Raw genomic sequence first — 18,209 nt, forward strand, 5'->3', positions numbered from 1 at the left:
TTTACTGATACACATTTTCAACATGACTGCTACTCAGCAACCATACACTAGTTTCAACATAGGATTAAACAGCCAACCAGTTGCACATAAACAGTAGCTACATTGGCCTAGGTTAGCTATGCTCAAGTCTAAAAGTAAAATAAAATGCTCTAGCCTTGGCCACGTGTGCCCAGCTGGGAGGCAGAGCTACAAAGTTAGTCATTTTGTTAAGTAAAGTTGTAAGAATCAGCAGCACTAAGATTACTACTTGCAGCTACTGATCAGCTTAGTGGCTTACATTGCTGCCATGAAAACAATACATGCTTGATTCTATGGACTATCACAGACTGACTTAGGGTTTATAGTGTGATGTTACAGTGCGTTTTCATGTTGATGTTGATTCTTTCTGGTTTATATTTTTTATGTAATCAGATGTTTATTACTTTTTGAGTGTGTATTTTCATTTTTAAATGGCTTCTGTAAGATGAAGGAACATTGATGAAAATAAGACACTAGAGTATTAAATGATAGAGATATATTTCTTCAAGTTACACTTACCTCCAAGCCACAGGATACATAATGAGAAACACACATTATGGGAATTGAAACAACATTTATATGTTGCACCTCAGACTTTATTCCAGCTGTAGCTTTTACAGTTCTAATATTCAGTTCCACATTATGACTCTCTCTTGATACAAGATCTAAGGGAAATATGCTGTCCAAGCATATTGCAGAAAATCAATCTGCACACTTTAGGGTCAGGAAAATGTACATAGAACGAGGAGTATATGAATCTTTTTTCATATCTCACTAATCATTTTCCTTTCACAATGAATAGAATAGAATAAACTACCAAAATCTCTGTTAGAATAATTCTGTGTGGCAACTTTCAAGTGAAGAAGTTTCCATTCATGTAGTTAATCATTTTGTTCTTGTTGCTAGTGAAGTCGAGACAGTGGACAGAGCGATCCACAGCAGCGAAGAGCTGACATGGGTCAAATGACAAGCTGTAGACTGGGCTGCTCTGACGAAGAGACATGTAATAAATCTGAAAAAATGCAACTAGTTTAAATAGTTGTAACCAAAATTTTGTTTTCTTTTACACAAATGCACAACAGCAATATTACCTAAAAGCCATACAGTATCGAACTACTTCCTATTAAGTACTAACAGCATAGTGCTGATGACTTTATAATTTGCAGTTTAGTTACATGCAATATCATACATAATTTTCAAAAGTAGTTGTGTAACCACTCCGCCACAGGTGGTGCATTATGAACAGGTACTCCACTGTATTGAAAGATGCAATTGCCCAACAGTGGGAAGCAAGAAGGTGTTTGAAACATCAATGTAGGCCTGTGCTGTGATAGTGCCACGCAAAACAAGGGGTGCAAGCCCCCCTCTATGAAAAACATGACAACACCATAACACCACCACCTCTGAATTTTAGTGTTGGCACCAGCGGGCCATGCCCACACCCTGCCATCGGATCGCCAAACTATGTACTGTGATTCATCATTCCACACAATGTTTTTCCACTGTTTAATTGTCAAATGTTTAAGGTGCCCAGGTGACGTTTGGCATTTACCGGCTGATGTGTGGCTTGTGAGCAGCCGCTCGACCATGAAATCAAAGTTTTCTCTCCTCCCACCTATCTGTCATAGTATTTGCAGTGGATCCTGATCCACTTTGGAATTCGTGTTTGATGATGTGGATAGATGTCTGGCTATAACACATTACGACCCTCTTCATCTGTCGGCAGTCTCTAGTCAGTCAACAGACAAGGCCAGCCTGTACGTTTTTGTGCTGTACATGTCCCTTCACATTTCCACTTCACTATCACATCAGAAACAGTGGACCTAGAGAGGTTTATGAGTGTGGAAATCTCGCATACAGGCGTATGACACAAGTGACATCCAATCACCTACCCACATTCGAAGTCCGCGAATTCTGTGGAGTGTCCCATTCTGCTCTCCCACGATATCTAATGACTACTGAGATTGCTGGTATGGAGTGCCTGGCAGTAGGTGGCAGTACAATGCACCTAATATGAAAGGCATATGTTTTTGGGGGTGTCTGGATACTTTTGATCACATAGTGTATGTTCACAAACACCACTATTACAGTTCTATGAGGAAATGAGGAAAAATCCTTTATGATGTATTGGATGCAATACTACTAACTTACTTCACCATTTCCCAGTGGATTCATTATGTAAATTGTAGCTAATTACTGTAAAATGAGCTTCATGTGTCTGTCTGGAATGTCAGGACAGACTACGCCAACTGTATTAAAATCTCTCTGTCAGCGTTATATTATAAAAGAACAGAAATTATTATTTTTGATGTTGCCTTTAGTCCAAAGATGGGTTCATGAAGTTCTCCAGATCTGTGCAAACCTCTTTATCTTTGAGTAACTGCTGCAATCTTCAGCCATCTGAACCCACTTACTGTGCTCAAACAACTTTTACCCCTACAGTTCTCTCCATGATCAAATTGATGATTCCTTGATTTAACCATTCTTTTCATTTGTGTTCTGCCATAAACTGCTTTTCTTCTCAATTTGATTCAGGACTTCATTGTTAGTTGTCTGATCTACCCTTCAAATTTTCAGCACTCTTCAGTAACACCATATTTCTAAAGCTTCTATTCTTTTCTTTCTGGAGTGTCTATAGTCCATGCCTAACCTCTGCAAAAGGCCACATCTTCATCTGATCTAAAAAAAATAATGGCCTGATATACACCTAGTTTTCTGCAAAATGATCATCACTGTCTGGAAAAAGTTTTTAGCTATACAGCACTTCCAACAACAATGTACCAGTCTTCTGTTACAACCAATTATGGGAAAGACTCTGCTGCAATGTTCAACATTTCATCTTTGTATTATGCAATTTCTGTAAGCTCTCACATGTTGGTAGCCCTGGTTAACAGTTTGTTTAACCAAAGGCCTGGCATAACCCGTATCACTTCAGACAGGGAGGTTACCTTCATAGTCTTTAATGTTGTTGAATTTAGCACATGTTAAAATTCAGGAGTAAGTAAAAAACACATTTTTGTTTTCTCCAAAATAATTCCGGCCCCGAGATACAGGCCTCCAAAGACGACACTGCAAATGCCATTTTGAAGATGCGAATTTCAGAATTTTTTTTTTTTTAATGCTGTATCTGTGTAACAGTTCCAAATATTTTGTTAAGAGTTTTTTTTATTTGAAAGATAATAGCTTTATGATAACAGTGGTATTCTCCAAACTTCTTTTACTGTCGCCTTTTGATTTTTAAAAAAATAATTTACAGACTTTTTCTTCAAAACTGTCAATCCAGAAAAGTTAGATTTTTTGTGTTGTTTAGTACCATGTAAAGGAGAGCTTCCACTTTTAAGTTGGATTGTTTTATTTTTAAAAACCATTTTTTTTAACTTTCATGGGTAATTTAAGTCTTCACTGAAGTTGTTTCTTACTAATTTCTTTGTTACAATGTTTATTTCTATTGACTGTTGCAGTTATTTCTTATTACTTTCTTTGTTGCACGTTTCTCGTCAGTCTGTTTGTCGTGGTTGTTCACTGCAGGTTTCCATACTGTAGTGGTTCAGTGTTAATTTGTTTACTGAAGAGGCTTCTAAGAAATCTGAGACCATTCAGTGAGTTCTGTGTTTTTGTGAGGTAACTGCCAGTTGACACAGTTGCAGTGTTTTTTTTGTGAAAAGGACTGTTTAAAATGTCTTCTGACTGGGGCCACAGGAGAGGAAACTGTGCTGACTATTTGCACATCCATAAAAGAGTGATACATAAGACAAACAAAAAAACAGACTTTGTTCAAGTTGGGAATAAGTGTTCTCATTTGAAGACACTGTTTCAAAGTGAAGATGTTTCCAATGACGACATTTTGTGTTCTTAATGTTTTGACAGATAAACAATGCTAGTATCTGAACAAGGTGAAGCTTCCCATAGTGTAGATTATGCAGATTTTGCTTCAATAAAGGAAGAATTAAATACCCTGAATCAGTCAAGTACAGAGGTAGGTTTTAGTCCTGTTAAGAAACTGTGGTCAGTGAAGTCGAGTCATAAGCTATATGCATCACGAAAGCACAGAGGAATTACTAAAGCTACGGATGAACACACAACAGCAAAACAGACCACACTCTTCAAAGCAGAAACTCCAGCTTCAGATGAAAATGAACCAAAGCACTCTTGTACCTCTTGCCAGGAGTTTTTCACAAATATCAGTTCAGCTGTTGAATATTATGCATCCTACAATGACAAGTTGTAAGTTTTAACTATTATTACAGAGACATTTTCAAACAAAATAATTTTGATCCACGTTCCCGTAGTATCAAAGTACATCAGTTGAAGGTCAAAAAGTTGTGAAAGTGAAGAGGTACATGACTTGACGAGGTACATGACTTGCAGTATTAAAGAAACTTTTGCAATTTATAAGAGCAACTACACAACTTCACATATTAGAAGATCAAAATTTTATGCACTACCACCTAAGTGGGTAGTTCCACACCCACCTAGAGACGTCTGTTTATTTGTGTGCTGCGGCGAATTTTGAATTTTGTGTGGTAACTTCAAAGAATTTACTGGAGCATGACATATGACACCTTGGTTGGGAGTGTGAAGTTGTTAGTAGTATGAAGTGTAAAGTGAGAGACTAGTTTGTTTCAATAATGTAGTGACTGTGTTGGAAAGGGAGGACTGTTTTTAAAAACACTTGGCCTGGAAGATGTAGCAGATAACTCTGCAGAAATTACATACGTGACATGCGAGGAAAATAAAGTAATTAAGAAAATTGTTGCCTTTGACAGTTTCATTGATGAACTTGGTATGTGGTCAGTGAAAGCAGTTACACACCAGCATCTGAAGAAATTGCAACAACAACACATTGGAGAAATGAAAGAGTGTGCACAGGCTGAAGAACTATGTTTAGTGCTTCACTGTGATTTTGCTGAGAACTGGTGTGTAATTCTCCCGCAAGAAGTACAAGGGCGTCATTAGAGTAATGACCAGGTTTAAATTTTTACAGGAGTGACTTATTTTCAAAACAAGACCACAAATGTTGCAGTTGTAAATGATGACATAGGACATGACTCAGCACATGCTTTGCTAGCAATGCGCAAAATTCATCAACTGAAAACAGGCAGAGACGATCATTATTTCTGATGATGCCCCTAGTCATTTTAAAAATAATTACCCGCTGTTTGAATTGAGTAAGTCGCTTGTGCCAACTGGCTGGGTATACAGCGCTACTGGTCACAGGAAGGAGCCTTATGATGGTGTAGGAGACATGTTGAAGAACCATGCTACAAAACAATCTTTCCAGGCCAAATACGGCTGTGATTCAGAATGCTGAGGATTTTACGAGACTCGTGAAATCTTACACATCCTCAGCTCTCATTCTTTTGTCCAAAGAGGAAACAGAAGAATTCCATGAGCAGAAAAAAGAAAAATGGTCCAAACAAACAATTCCTGTGAAAGGAATTGAGGAGAGAGATTTTTGGACTAAGTAATGGGCGAATGTATTGCACATATTTTAAAGAGCAAGAAAGAAGAAATTTTGTTTGTTTGGCCAACACCTCAGAAACAGTAGGATAATATTCTGATTCACAACTTGAGAAGGGGGATGTTTGTGGCGTGTGTGTATGACTGTGCCTGGTGGATTGCAGAGATTATAGACACCAGTTATGAGTTAAATGAAATTGTAGTGAACTTTATGCTACCACATGGACCAGCTGCTGAATATAGGTTTGCAGCTGAAGGACAGCAACAGTGCCATCAGCACTCACTTCCTGTTCAGTGTTTTGAAGACTGTAAGTGCTCCAGTTCCTATTGGTTCATCAACAGGAAGGAATCACTCTATATCAAAGGAAGATGCTGAAGCAGTGGAACAGATTTTTAGTTCATTTGACTTGCTAATTTCAGTACAAAACAGAGTGCACAGAATTTGAACCTTTAAGTTTTTTGACCTTTCACATACATTTTGAAACCATTTAAAATACCTGAAAAATGAGTCTCTTACTTATCTTTCGAAACTAAAATAATGTCAAATAAGGCTAGGTTTTGATTTTTATGAGCTTGTTATGTGATGATAAAACAGTTTTTATGTATGGCAAAAATTTCAATTGTTTATAAAACCTGTTCAACCTATAAGTGGAATTCGTAGACTGGCATTTTGGGGAAAAAAATATAAATTATGAAAAAGTTCAGGATGATATAGTAAAAGAACTTTGACAGATGAGTCCAAATGAAGAATTTTTTTGTAATCATAAAGCAATTATCTTTCAAATAAAAAACCTCAACAAAATATCTGGAATTGTTCCAGAGATACAGCATTTAAAATTTTTTTTCCTTAATTAGCATCTTGAAAATGGTATGCTCAGTGTCATCTTTAGAGGGCTGTATCTTGGGAGCAGAAATTTTTTTGGAGAAAACAAAAAATGTGTTTTCCTTACTTAGTCCTGCATTTTAACATATGTTAAATTCAATAACATCCAAGAGTATGAAGGTAAGATCTTTCCTAGCTTGCCTGAATTGATATATACAAAACAATACAATAATTTTTCATATGTAAACAAAATGATTAGTTCCTTCAATTAAAATGAAACTTTGAATAGTTGTTTTCTTTGTGAAAATAACCATGCCTTCTAAATGCACATTGATTGCTAGATCTGCCAGCCAGGCATGAAAGAGAAAGCAATTACGTATTTTGAAGGAAGTCATGATCGCCAAGCAAACTATGAATCAGATCACTTATGGGTTGCTCAATCATGCCCATCAGAATCTGAAGACCAATGTAGAGCAGGAAATTTATCTGATCATTTACAAGCTACTTTAACGCTTGCCTTGGAATCAGTTAGACTGGATGCTCAAAATTTCTGTGCTAGTCGATCTTACCGGACAGTGTATGTTGATTTAACTCTTGCTGCAGTCCAATACAGTCTCAATTATGACTACAGTCTCTATCCAAGATTAGACGTCGGCCACATGGATAAATCGTGTGCATTGTGCTACATGAAACTTTTACACTGAAACACCCGGCATGTGGTGCAAAAATGCAAAGTTCAGCTTCTGATTTGATGAACACCACTTGAACTTGTTGTCATAGCTTTCAGATAGCTGAATCAATTCCAAACACTTCATACAATGCATTGCAAATATAATTCTGTGTTCCAGATGACATCAATTGGAACTCACAAATTATTCAAAGACCACTATAAGACAACTTTTAAAATTTAAGGGCAAGTGTGCCATCAGGTAGAATCACTTCTTCCAGGTCCCGGCACTGAGTAAATTTATACAGACCTATTCGTGGGCAACGATAATGCACAAGTTGATCAGCAATTCGATTCCAAGCATGAAACAACATATATTGTCTCATTTGCAAACTTTTTTTGCACCAACACAACACCCTTCTAAAACTATTCAAAACAGCAGTTGAATATGTGTCAATAGATAACTACACATTCCGTACAAGAGATGACAAACCACCAACTACTCAGCATGCCACATACAATAACACACTACCATCAATTAACAGTGACTGTTAGAAATGGAGAATAACATGATACACCAATGTCAATGCAATCAATTACATCATCCACGCATAAACTGCAAGTGAGCTCATCTCCTACAAATCAGCTGATAGCAATACTGCAGACCATATTTTAAACTATCCTAGTAGGTAATCCATTAAATTTTGGGCATGCAGCTGCGCAAATAAAATTTCCTCCACTGAGATTTTGGCCACTTATTGCCCAGCCATCCTCAGAATGAGTCACAAGACTGTTGACAAGATGCCAAGCGCAGTCTTATATGCTCCACCATGGCAGTATTGTGTATGTGGGTCACAGATGCCGGTTGGCGGCAGAGAAATATGCATACACATGCACCGCTTGTGGTGAAGGCGTACAGACATTCGATTCGCTGATTGATATATGATCAGCGGCGGTGACACCATTACAGCTTCTCTGCAGTTTAATTACCGAAGAGCTGGATTCCATGCGTTGTCCAAATTAAAACCATTATCTCTATTTATTAAATTATTACCTAATCTAATCTCTATAGCTTCCTTGAAGACAGATTCCCAAAAAGAAGAGGTGGGTGTTAAAATCTTCACATCACTGTAATTCATGTAATGCCCTGTATCAATACAATGTTTGGCCATAGCTGACTTATCTGGCTGTAATAAGTGTGTATATCTTCGATGCTCCACACACCCCTCATGAATGGTGCGTGTTGTTTGACCTATGTACGACCTCTCACAATTTCCGCAGGGAATCTGACACACACCCGCTTTAAGAAGCTGTAAATCATCCTTCACAGAGCTGAGTAAAGCTGCAGCCTTCATGGGGGACCAGAAGATCATCTTAACACAGTGTTTTTCAAGAATACGGCCTATCTTCGAGGAAAGAGCACCCACATAGGGCAAGAACCCACTAGATCTGAAGGAATTACTATCTTTTTCCCATCACATACCTGCATTTTAGGTTTTGCATTGAATGCTCTACGAATTTGTTGCAGAGAAAATCCATTCGATTTAAAAATGCTCTTGAGGTATGCGAGCTCTTCTTGCAAATTGTCTTTATCAGATATACAGTGTGCCTGATGAACTAATGTCTTAAGGACACCTGTGGTCTGTGAAGGGTGATGACAGCTACTGACATGAAGCTATAGGTTTGTGTGTGTTGGTTTCTGATATACGGCATGTTCTAATGTGCCATCACCTTTACGGCGAACAACAACATCCAAAACTATGGAAACAGAAAGAGACTGCTGCCTCACCTTTTTGGATGTTGTTGTTCACTGTAAAGGTGATGCCACAGTAGGACGTGCCGTATGAAACCAACAGACACAAATCTATATCTTCATGCCAGTAGCTGCCATCACCCTTCACAGACCATAGGTGTCCTTAAGACTTTAGTGCATCGGGCACACTGTATATCCAATGAAGACAATTTGCAAGAAGAGCTCGCATACCTCAAGAGCATTTTTAAATCTAATGGATTTTCTCCACAACAAATTCATTGAGCATTCGATGCAAAACCTAAAATGCAGGTATGTGATGGAGAAGAAGATAGTAATTCCTTCACATCTAGTGCATTTTTGCAGTTGAGTCCAAAGCATCTCTCCCCCACACAGGAGAAATCCACATGTTGGCAAAACACAGTAATGTGTCCTTGATCATTGGGGTCAAAGTTCCTCAAAGAAAATGAACGAATCATGGACTGTGCTTTGAAGCCACACCACACATTAACATGGGGGAACTTCATGAATGCTTGTTGGCATTCATGTTCCCCAAATGTGACTGTTGTGAGTGTTCACTGCCCCCATGAGTTTAAAGTGTGCGTCATTACTATACAGAATGTTTCAAGGCCATCTATTGTCATCTTCAACTCTTGGAAGAAATGTAGGAGCAAAGTCTACGCGAATATCTGCATCACGTGGCAGAAGTTGGATGAGTAATGTGGAGTGTGTGCAGATACCCTTTCATAGTTGTTTGCACCATTTTTTGAATGGTGGGCGATGGAATGTTCAGCTAGCATGACACAGGTCGTGCACCCTCTCCCTCTACAACTGGATTAACTGCATCGCATTTTAGTTCCAATCAACGCATCTTTGTCTCAATAAACCAAACATGACAAACTGCAATTTCTAAAGAGTTATCCCCGTTTAGTAATTAGCAATTCAACTTATCCAGATCCCACCTCCTTGATTTTCCATCTTTCTGCAATTTCTTCATTTTTAAACATCTGTCCCTGAGGTGTTTGGCAGTTTAAAATCTGGTTTCAAAATTTGCCTTGGCATTATATAATCTGATATTTTCTGGTGTGTTCAGGTCTCTTCTACAAATAAAACTTCTCATGATTCTTACACGAAGTGTTTGCAAAACCTTCCTCTGTGCAAAAACTTCCAGGCTGTTTTCCGTTTCATTCCTTAACCCCTAAATGTTCTCCTGATATTTTTCCTTCACTTTCTTTCACTCTTATTGAATTCCAAACCACCATTGCAATTAGGTTTTAGCCTCCCTTAAAGTACTGAATCATTTCTTTTGTATCATCGTACATTCTTTCAGTCTCATTATCAGCTATGGGACCAACAGACATAAAAATCTTGTTTTACTTCGGTGGCCTTGGCTTTGTGTTTTGTTTCTCCTGATGACTCTCCAGAGTAGTTCCTGCCTGGAGATTAGTATTGGGGACTATTTTACCCATAGAATATTTAATCTGAGAGAATACCCTCATTATTACTTCATACAGTAAAACACTGCATTCCCTTTGTAAAAATAACAGTTTTAGTTTCCCCCCATTTTCAGCTGTTCACAGTACCAACATAACATGGCCATGCTGGTTAATATTATGTAACCATCTCAGTCAACCATTCAGACTGTTGCCCTTGCAGCTACTGTAAAGCCTGCTGCCTCTCTTCTGGTACCACAGGTGTTTCTGGCCTTTCCACAGGCATCCCTCTGTTGTTGCACCTATACTAAGGCAATATCTTACACACACACACACACACACACACACACACACACACACGTACGTCATCAAGACCATGGTTTTCACAATCCATTACTCATCAAGGACAATTTCTTTAGTCAGTCTATATCTGATAATTTGTTTTGAAATGAATGTTCCATGGTAACACTTTATTTTATTTCTCTTTCATTCTTCCAACTAATTTCTGAGTCACAGCCCCATTTTCAAGCAATCAATCCTCCTGCCATCTGACTATAATCTAGCACAAACTTCAGTAACAGCTATGGTTCACGGGGGGCAGTGGGAGGACAAAATTATTATAAAAAATTACCTGCTTGCTCTGCTTGTGTCGTTTGTCCCACAACTGCACTCTTCCATGTAAAGCAGTACCGCATAGTATAGTATACAGATTGTCTGTAGCAAGACAATAAACTGCTGCATCAAATGGGTCCATCCATGAAGCAACGTTACTCCCTGTACTGTGGACAAACTCAAGACTTTTAGACAGTGCACCCAAAAGTAGTCACATATTAACTAATATACTAATATGCGTGCACTATAACGTAAATAATAGACTAACATTTCAACTGAGGAAAGGCAGTACCTTTTTTTTTTTTTTGAAGTGGTGCTTTACGAACATTGAAGTAGATGTGCCTTTGCAACAATTTGAACTATAAATACTAAACCTCTTAGTTAACATCACATAAGCAAACTACCATACTGACAATAGCTGTTTGTCCACAAAGAAGTCCAGGAACATTTGGTACTCCAGTACCTCCTCGAACAATGGCTACAGTAAACCATCTGTTGCCATGACCAAATGAATCATTTATGTCTAAACTAAAATTCAGTCTGCAGCTCACAAAAACAGCAGGACCATCCAGCAGGGCTTGAGCAGCGACAGACTAACACCTTATACACGGTGATCCGTATGGGACTTAGTCTCTGAAATAGTCTTTTGTCAATAAGTATGTCATTAAGTGATCAAATTGAAGAGTATTTGAGAGATATGCCCCACTAGCTAACGGACGTGTATACCTAGAACAACCCAGTATACACGTCCGGGATAACACCAAAAAATGAAAATTTTAATTTCAATAATCTGACAACGCCAACTGATGTACCCTTGTCCGAATAACATATCTCCCAAATACTCTTCAATTTGATCAATTAATGACATACTTATTGACAAAAGACTATTTCAGAGACTAAGTCCCATACGGATCGCTGTGTATAAGGACTTTAACATTCATCGCTTAATCTCCGCGCGACTGCTCTAAGTCCCGCGCGGTTACGTAATCACGCCGCGCGGCGTGGCGTGGCGTGATCAACATATTTAACAAAGAAAACTTTTACAAACATGAACCAATTGACATCAAACTTATACTAACACCATAATACACTGTGTGGGGGGTTTGGGGGGGGGGGGGCACAACACACTCCCCCCACACCTCACACGTATCCAGTCTACATATTGATCTGTAGCGTTAGCCTAATAACGGACAAGGGTACATCTAGGATTTGTTGGCATAGAGTATGCAACAGCATGATTTAATTGACGATACTGATTGCCATTACAAATGTATCACAAAGCAACAGCATTGGACCGGGGTCCTAGGGGGCTCGGCCCCACTAGCTAACAGACGTGTATACCTAGAACAACCCAGTATACACGTCCGGGATAACACCAAAAAATGAAAATTTTAATTTCAATAATCTGACAACGCCACAACAACACAGAATCATACCGACAATCCTTCTTTCCACGTACAATACGAGACTGGAATAGAAGGGAGAACTGATAGAGGTACTCAGGGTACCCTCTGCCACACACCGTCAGGTGGCTTGCGGAGTATGGATGTAGATGTAGATATAATGCAATCACTTCGACCCCAGAATGAGAAGAATTCACCTTAGTGAGGATCAGGAGAGAAAAATGAAGGGGAAGACATCAGAGATATTTTCACCAATGTGCATCAACCTTAGAAGTTTTCAATGAATGACTGCCATTTCTTCAGTAAGAAAACTTTTTACAGTCATCTTTAGTCATCAATTATGATTCTCAACATTAGTTTCAACAGAATTAACCTCTCTAGTACCTTTTAACATAACTTCAAACTGTAGGCCTTATTCTCCTTAGACACACTCTGATATCTGCCTTTCATCTCTGTTTTCCCTTGTCCTCAACATATGGGTCCCTATCATTCTCATGTTGGAGTGACCTCTCCCTTTTTTCTATCCTCCTTCCAATATATCCCTTTTTAACCCCAAGTAAGTTGATTGTTCCAAATCTAGGACAGGTTTTTTGTGCTTTTGTATGTGTTTTATCACCAGTATTCAAATTTTCTTCCTGAAGGTAAGTAATGGCCAGTCTTACAGTCTTCTTACAATCAAAACTTTTGTGTCAAATCTCAGCAATGTATGAGAAGGATAGAAGACAAATATAATTGTGTTCTTTTTAGAACGAATAAGAAAGTTGGCAGTCCATAGATACCACATGCTGTACCCCACAAAAAGAGGATGTACTGTTTGAAATTATGTTAATAGATTCTACACTTACATTCAGTTTACTTTGTGATTGATGTTTCAGTGAGTCTGGGTGGTAACGACAGGGCATCAGCCAATCACAGCTATTTCTCGGATTCCATGTGCTTGCTGTATTGCTTTTTCTATGGTCATAAGCCTTTCCAGGTGGCACAGGTATTAGGAGGGGACCAAGAGTGTCAGGCCACAAGGGCAGGGGGGGGGGGGAGGGGAGGGGAAGGGAGGGGAGGGGAGGGGAGGGGAGAGGAGAGGAGGGGAGGGGAGGGGAGGGTAGGACTGCCAAACAAATTTTTGCATATTCTGTTGTGCCACTTTAAAAATATTTTTGTGCAGATAAAACAAAATCACACCTACTGTTGAAGTTATACTTTTGGGAAACATTTTAGTTTCTTCACAAAAATACTAAAAAGAATGACAGGTTCTTCCAACCACCACATACTCTAGTCTGGTCACAATCACCACCTATTCCATCAAAAGCAGTGTTAACTGTGAAACCAGCCATGTTGGTTTTGGTTTTGTTTTGTTTTATGGCTCAAAAACAATTGGGGTCATATGTGACCAAGTCAAAACTTGAGAACCTGCAAGTCATTTGCTAAAACTGTTGATAATTTGATGGCAAACCCAAGCGGGAATGCAAACGGTTAAAAAACAGGGCATTCCATCAGGAAGTGGCCGACAGTTAAAACTTGGGCACAATGTGTACAAAGTGGTGGGGGTAGCGCCACTTAACAAAATATGGTGGCTAAAAAGGTGACACAGAGATCATCGGAGGGAATATATGTACTCACGGGCTGACGTACGAGGACTGCAGCCTTGGCAGCAGAGTCAGCAGCCTTGTTTCCTGGCAGACCAACATGACGAGGGACCCACAGAAACATCACACTGGCTCCACCAGGAGTGAGCAAGTCACAGTTTTCCTGGACACGCTGCACTAAGGGACGGGTGCTGTACAGCACACACAGACTTTGAAGGGCACAGAGACTGAGCAGAGTATACATTGAAAAAGCCGTGTTGCCGGATGTACTCCATGGCCTGATACGAGGCAAAGAGCTCGGATGTAAATACTGAGCAGTGCATTGGAAACCGCCATGAAAGATATGGGTGCCAATCACGAAGGAACACCCAATCCCATGGTCAGTCCGAGAGCCATCAGTGTATACACAGGTACTATTGCGAATTTCCATGCAACGGTCGTGAAACTGAAGGCGATAGACCAAGGCTGGAGTAGTGTCCTCAGGAAGTGAATGAAAGTCAAGGTTAACATGGGCCGCTTCACGAAGCCAAGTTGGTTAAGGGTTCACACCCACTGGGAAAGTCACAGGTAGTGTGAAGTTAAGCCGCTATACGAAGTGTCTAAAGTGGGCGCCAGGAGGTAACAGAGAAGAGTAACGCATCCTGTACTGACAACCAAAGGAATCATCAAAGGAGGCGGCATAGGATGGGTAGCCACGCATAGCAGACAAACAGCATGCATACCTGCTGAGGAGAAAGTCACGGCAGTAGGACAGTGGTAGTTCAACACACAGGCTCTCAACCGGGCTAGTGTAAAAGGCACCACGAGCTAGTGTAAAAGGCGCCTGTGGCCAAAGGATGCCATGATGGTAGATAGTATTGAGAGACTTAAGAGGGCTTGGTGTACAGATGCATAAACAAAGCACCCATAGTTGAGTTTTGAACAGACAAGGGACCGGTACAGATGGAGGAGGGTGGTCTGATCAGCACCCCAAGAAGTACCATTCAGGACACTTAGGACAATGTACAGCGGGCAGACAGGTAAGATACATGGGAGGACCAAGAGTGTTTCCTATCAAGTATGAGCCCCAGGAATTTCATAGTTTCAACAAATGGAGGGGCAACATGCCCAAGATGTAAAGATGCATTGCCAGAAATTCATACAGACAGTTTTGTCAGTGGAAAAGTGAAAGCCATTGTCAATGTTCCAGTAGTAAAGACAATCACGGCATCGCTGGAGACACCGTTCAGTGGGACAGGTAGGTGGAGAACTGCAATAGGTGGCAAAATCAACAACAAAAAGGGAGCAGGTGACACCAGGCAGGAGACAGGCCATTATTGGGTTAATGGCACTAACAAAGAAGATGACACTCATGACGGAGCCCTGAGCCACACTGTTTTCCTGGACAAAGGTGTCCAACAAGGCAGAATCCAGACGCACCTTGAAAACTCAATCAGAAACAGGGCAGGCAGCCATGGAAGCCCAACGTGTAAAGAGTACGAAAAATACCAGTTCTCCAGCAGGTGTTGTAGGCCTTCTCCAAATCGAAAAGCACAGTCACAATCTAGGATTTCCTCGGAAAACCATTCATGACATGAGTGGACAAAGTAACAAGATGGTCAACTGCTGAAGGCCGCACTAAATCCACATTGTGCATTCATCAGTAAATTGCGAGGCTCGAGCCACCATACCAGCTGGGCGTGAATCATACATTCTATCACCTTACAAATGCAACTGGTAAGAGAGATAGGACAGTAGCCAAAAGGAAGGTTTTTGTCCTAACCGGGCTTAGGAATGGGTATGATGGTGGCTTCACGTCAGCACCCGGGGAATAAGCTCTCTGCCCAGATGCATTTGTACGTGTTAAGCAGAAAGTGGTTGCCAGCAAGAGAAAGGTGCAACATCTAAATGTGGATGGCGTCTGGCCCTGGGGCAGAGGATCAGGATGAACTAAGAGCATGACGTAGCTCCCTCTTAGTAAAGGCGGCAATGTAGCATTCAAGAATCGGAGAAGAGAAGGGTATCACCCGAGCTGCCGCCGCTCATTTCTGATGGAGGAAGGCAGGGCGATAGTGGGAAGAGCTCGAAACTTCCGCATAATGATGGTCCAAGGTGTTTGAGATGGCAATAGGGTTCACAACAACATTGTCTGCTACCGTCAGGCCAGAAACTGGGGAATGGATCTTGATCCCAGAGAGCCATTGGAGGTTGGCCAGCACAACAGAGCAAGGTTTGGAACTGTTAAAAGAACTAGTGAATGAAATCCAGCTAGCTATTTTGCTATCCCGAAAAATGCAACGACACTTTGCTCGCATCTGTTTATAATGAATGCAGTCTGGTTGACTATGGTTAAAAACGTGGAGAGCACATCTCTGTGTGCAAATTGCGTTGCGGCATGCCTCAGTCCACCAAGCGACCGGGAAACTGTAGCAATTCGAGAATTTCTGTGTAAATTCTAGGACCACTCAGCCTTCTACCGTCTTGAACACACAATATTTTGGATATGAGTGTGGGATGATAGAATCCTACCTATTGCGCATCACATGCTTGTATGTGCAGGTATGAAAATCAGTGGTGGGAAGAAAGTAGACGCGACAGTCAGACGGCACCTACAAGTACCTGTCGGGCAATCCGTAGACGTTTTAGTGAGTGCGTAAGAAAGAACCATGGAGTTTATATGCAGCTCTGTGCTTATTGTGTCACTGACTATTATTATTAAAACAAGAACAGCTAAAAAATTGCTCTTGTAGACCCTTGATGCAACCTTGTTAGAGGCAAGACTCATTTTATTATTCGTGTTAAGAAAGGTCATGGTATCCAAGCCAACTTTAGCTGTAACTCAATTTGTTTTTAACATCCGACTGAACAAGAGACTTGCAAGAAGTTACCTATTCAAGTGGAAAGTGAGATTTTTATTGTATATGGAGGTCAAATACATTGATAGTTGACGAAAAGTAAAGTTTGTATGTCTACTTACTTCATAAGTAGAAAAGAGTTTAAAAAGTCTAAAAATTTCTGTACCTAGCATTATGCGACGGAGAAGAAGCCGAGAGGATTTCCAGCAATCGGTTATTCAGCGAAGAAGAGTGGCTATAAATTCCAAGTAAGTCATCTTGTAAAGAAGTGGAAGGTGGTTTGGCGGAATAAGCCAATATAACACACATTCCATACACACACTTCAAGTCGTCAGAACATTAGAATGTGGTGACTTGTGTGAAAGGACCGAGAAAACAGGAATTTTAAGTAAAAAAAGAGAGAAGCTGTTACATGTTGCCATAGCAACCAAACATAATAAGACAAGGGAATTACTCCAAGACATTGGAACATGTTCAAGTATTCAATGGAGGGAAATTTAAATGGAAAAACATGGAAGAAATGAAAAATTCAGAATGATAAAACAGCAAAGAAGATTTCGACGTATTTGTCTAAGAAGAAATATGCCTAGAACACTTCAACTAAGAAGAACCAGTGGGGAGTATACAGCTCACACACACACACACATCACGGGGATGCTGACACGGAAACTAACATACATCCGACACTGCCTGCACCAGCTGCTGTTCACCGGTGCTGACATGCTGCCTCCACATCTGCCCACCTACGCAACGAGAAATCTACACCGGGTGAGGGTGAAACAAAACTTGATTACTTTAGTATGAAGTGGTACAAGATACTGTTGAGTGAACTTTTATTGTATAATCATCATATTTAAAGTTTGTTTTAATTGCTTACAAGAGCTAAGGCATATAAAAGTATGGAAAATATACAACAGGTTGGGGAAACTTAAGACCCCACTATGGCCATGAAAATTAGGGAAGAAGTACCTGACTGGGCTGAGTTGATAAATTTAATCAAAGCTCAGAGTCTTAAGTTAAACTCATTAAGTTCTCAATTAAATACCCAGATTGAAGCTTTAAATGCTCAGATTGTGACTAAGTAAAGATCTAGACTTAGTAAATTCTCAGTTAAACACTCAGAGTGAAACTCTAAATATTCCAATTGATGAAAATTATTATTTGAAAGGCAAGAAAACATTTTATTAACTTTATAATTACACCCTGGATACGAAAAAAAAACATTTACTGAAAAAACACAGAAGTTACATACAAGCCAAGAATAAAGATATTGACAGCAGAGTCATGGAGCAGCACATAAATATAGACGTCATGGAATTTTTTCTTTTCTTTTAACACTTCCTCCAAAAGAATAAAAATCATGAAATTATTGCTTTCTCTCTTGCATGCCAATTTCTGAACATAGAAAATTAAATCGAACTCGTTTAAGGGGTTTCGTTAAAATATCTGCCAACTGGTTGAGTCCATCAATGTGTTCCAACAAAATCTCACCGTTCAGATATCTTTCATGAACATAAAAATGTCGGACCTCTGTATGTTTAGAACGTCAATGATATTCTGGATTTTTTGCTAACTTCAATGCACTAGCATTGTCAATGTAAAGAACTGGAGGCTGCCCGGACATTT

The 18,209-nt window shown here is 39.8% G+C and overlaps 1 protein-coding gene across 1 annotated transcript in view; it reads right to left on the reverse strand.

Annotated features, from left to right (window-relative positions):
• Nucleotides 1-592: 592 nt before the first annotated feature.
• LOC126268091 (F-box/WD repeat-containing protein 4-like) overlaps nt 593-18,209 on the reverse strand; it is an 84,660-nt gene continuing 67,043 nt past the window's right edge. Inside the window, exons 7-8 of the mRNA XM_049973597.1 lie at nt 10,783-10,930; nt 593-1,030 (exon numbers count right to left, since the gene is read on the reverse strand). Of these exons, the coding sequence (XP_049829554.1) occupies nt 872-1,030; nt 10,783-10,930 (307 nt within the window). The 3' untranslated portion in view covers nt 593-871. The remainder of the gene's footprint in view (nt 1,031-10,782; nt 10,931-18,209) is intronic.

The sequence above is a fragment of the Schistocerca gregaria genome, chromosome 4, assembly GCF_023897955.1.
Source record: "Schistocerca gregaria isolate iqSchGreg1 chromosome 4, iqSchGreg1.2, whole genome shotgun sequence".
Taxonomy (NCBI): domain Eukaryota; kingdom Metazoa; phylum Arthropoda; class Insecta; order Orthoptera; family Acrididae; genus Schistocerca; species Schistocerca gregaria.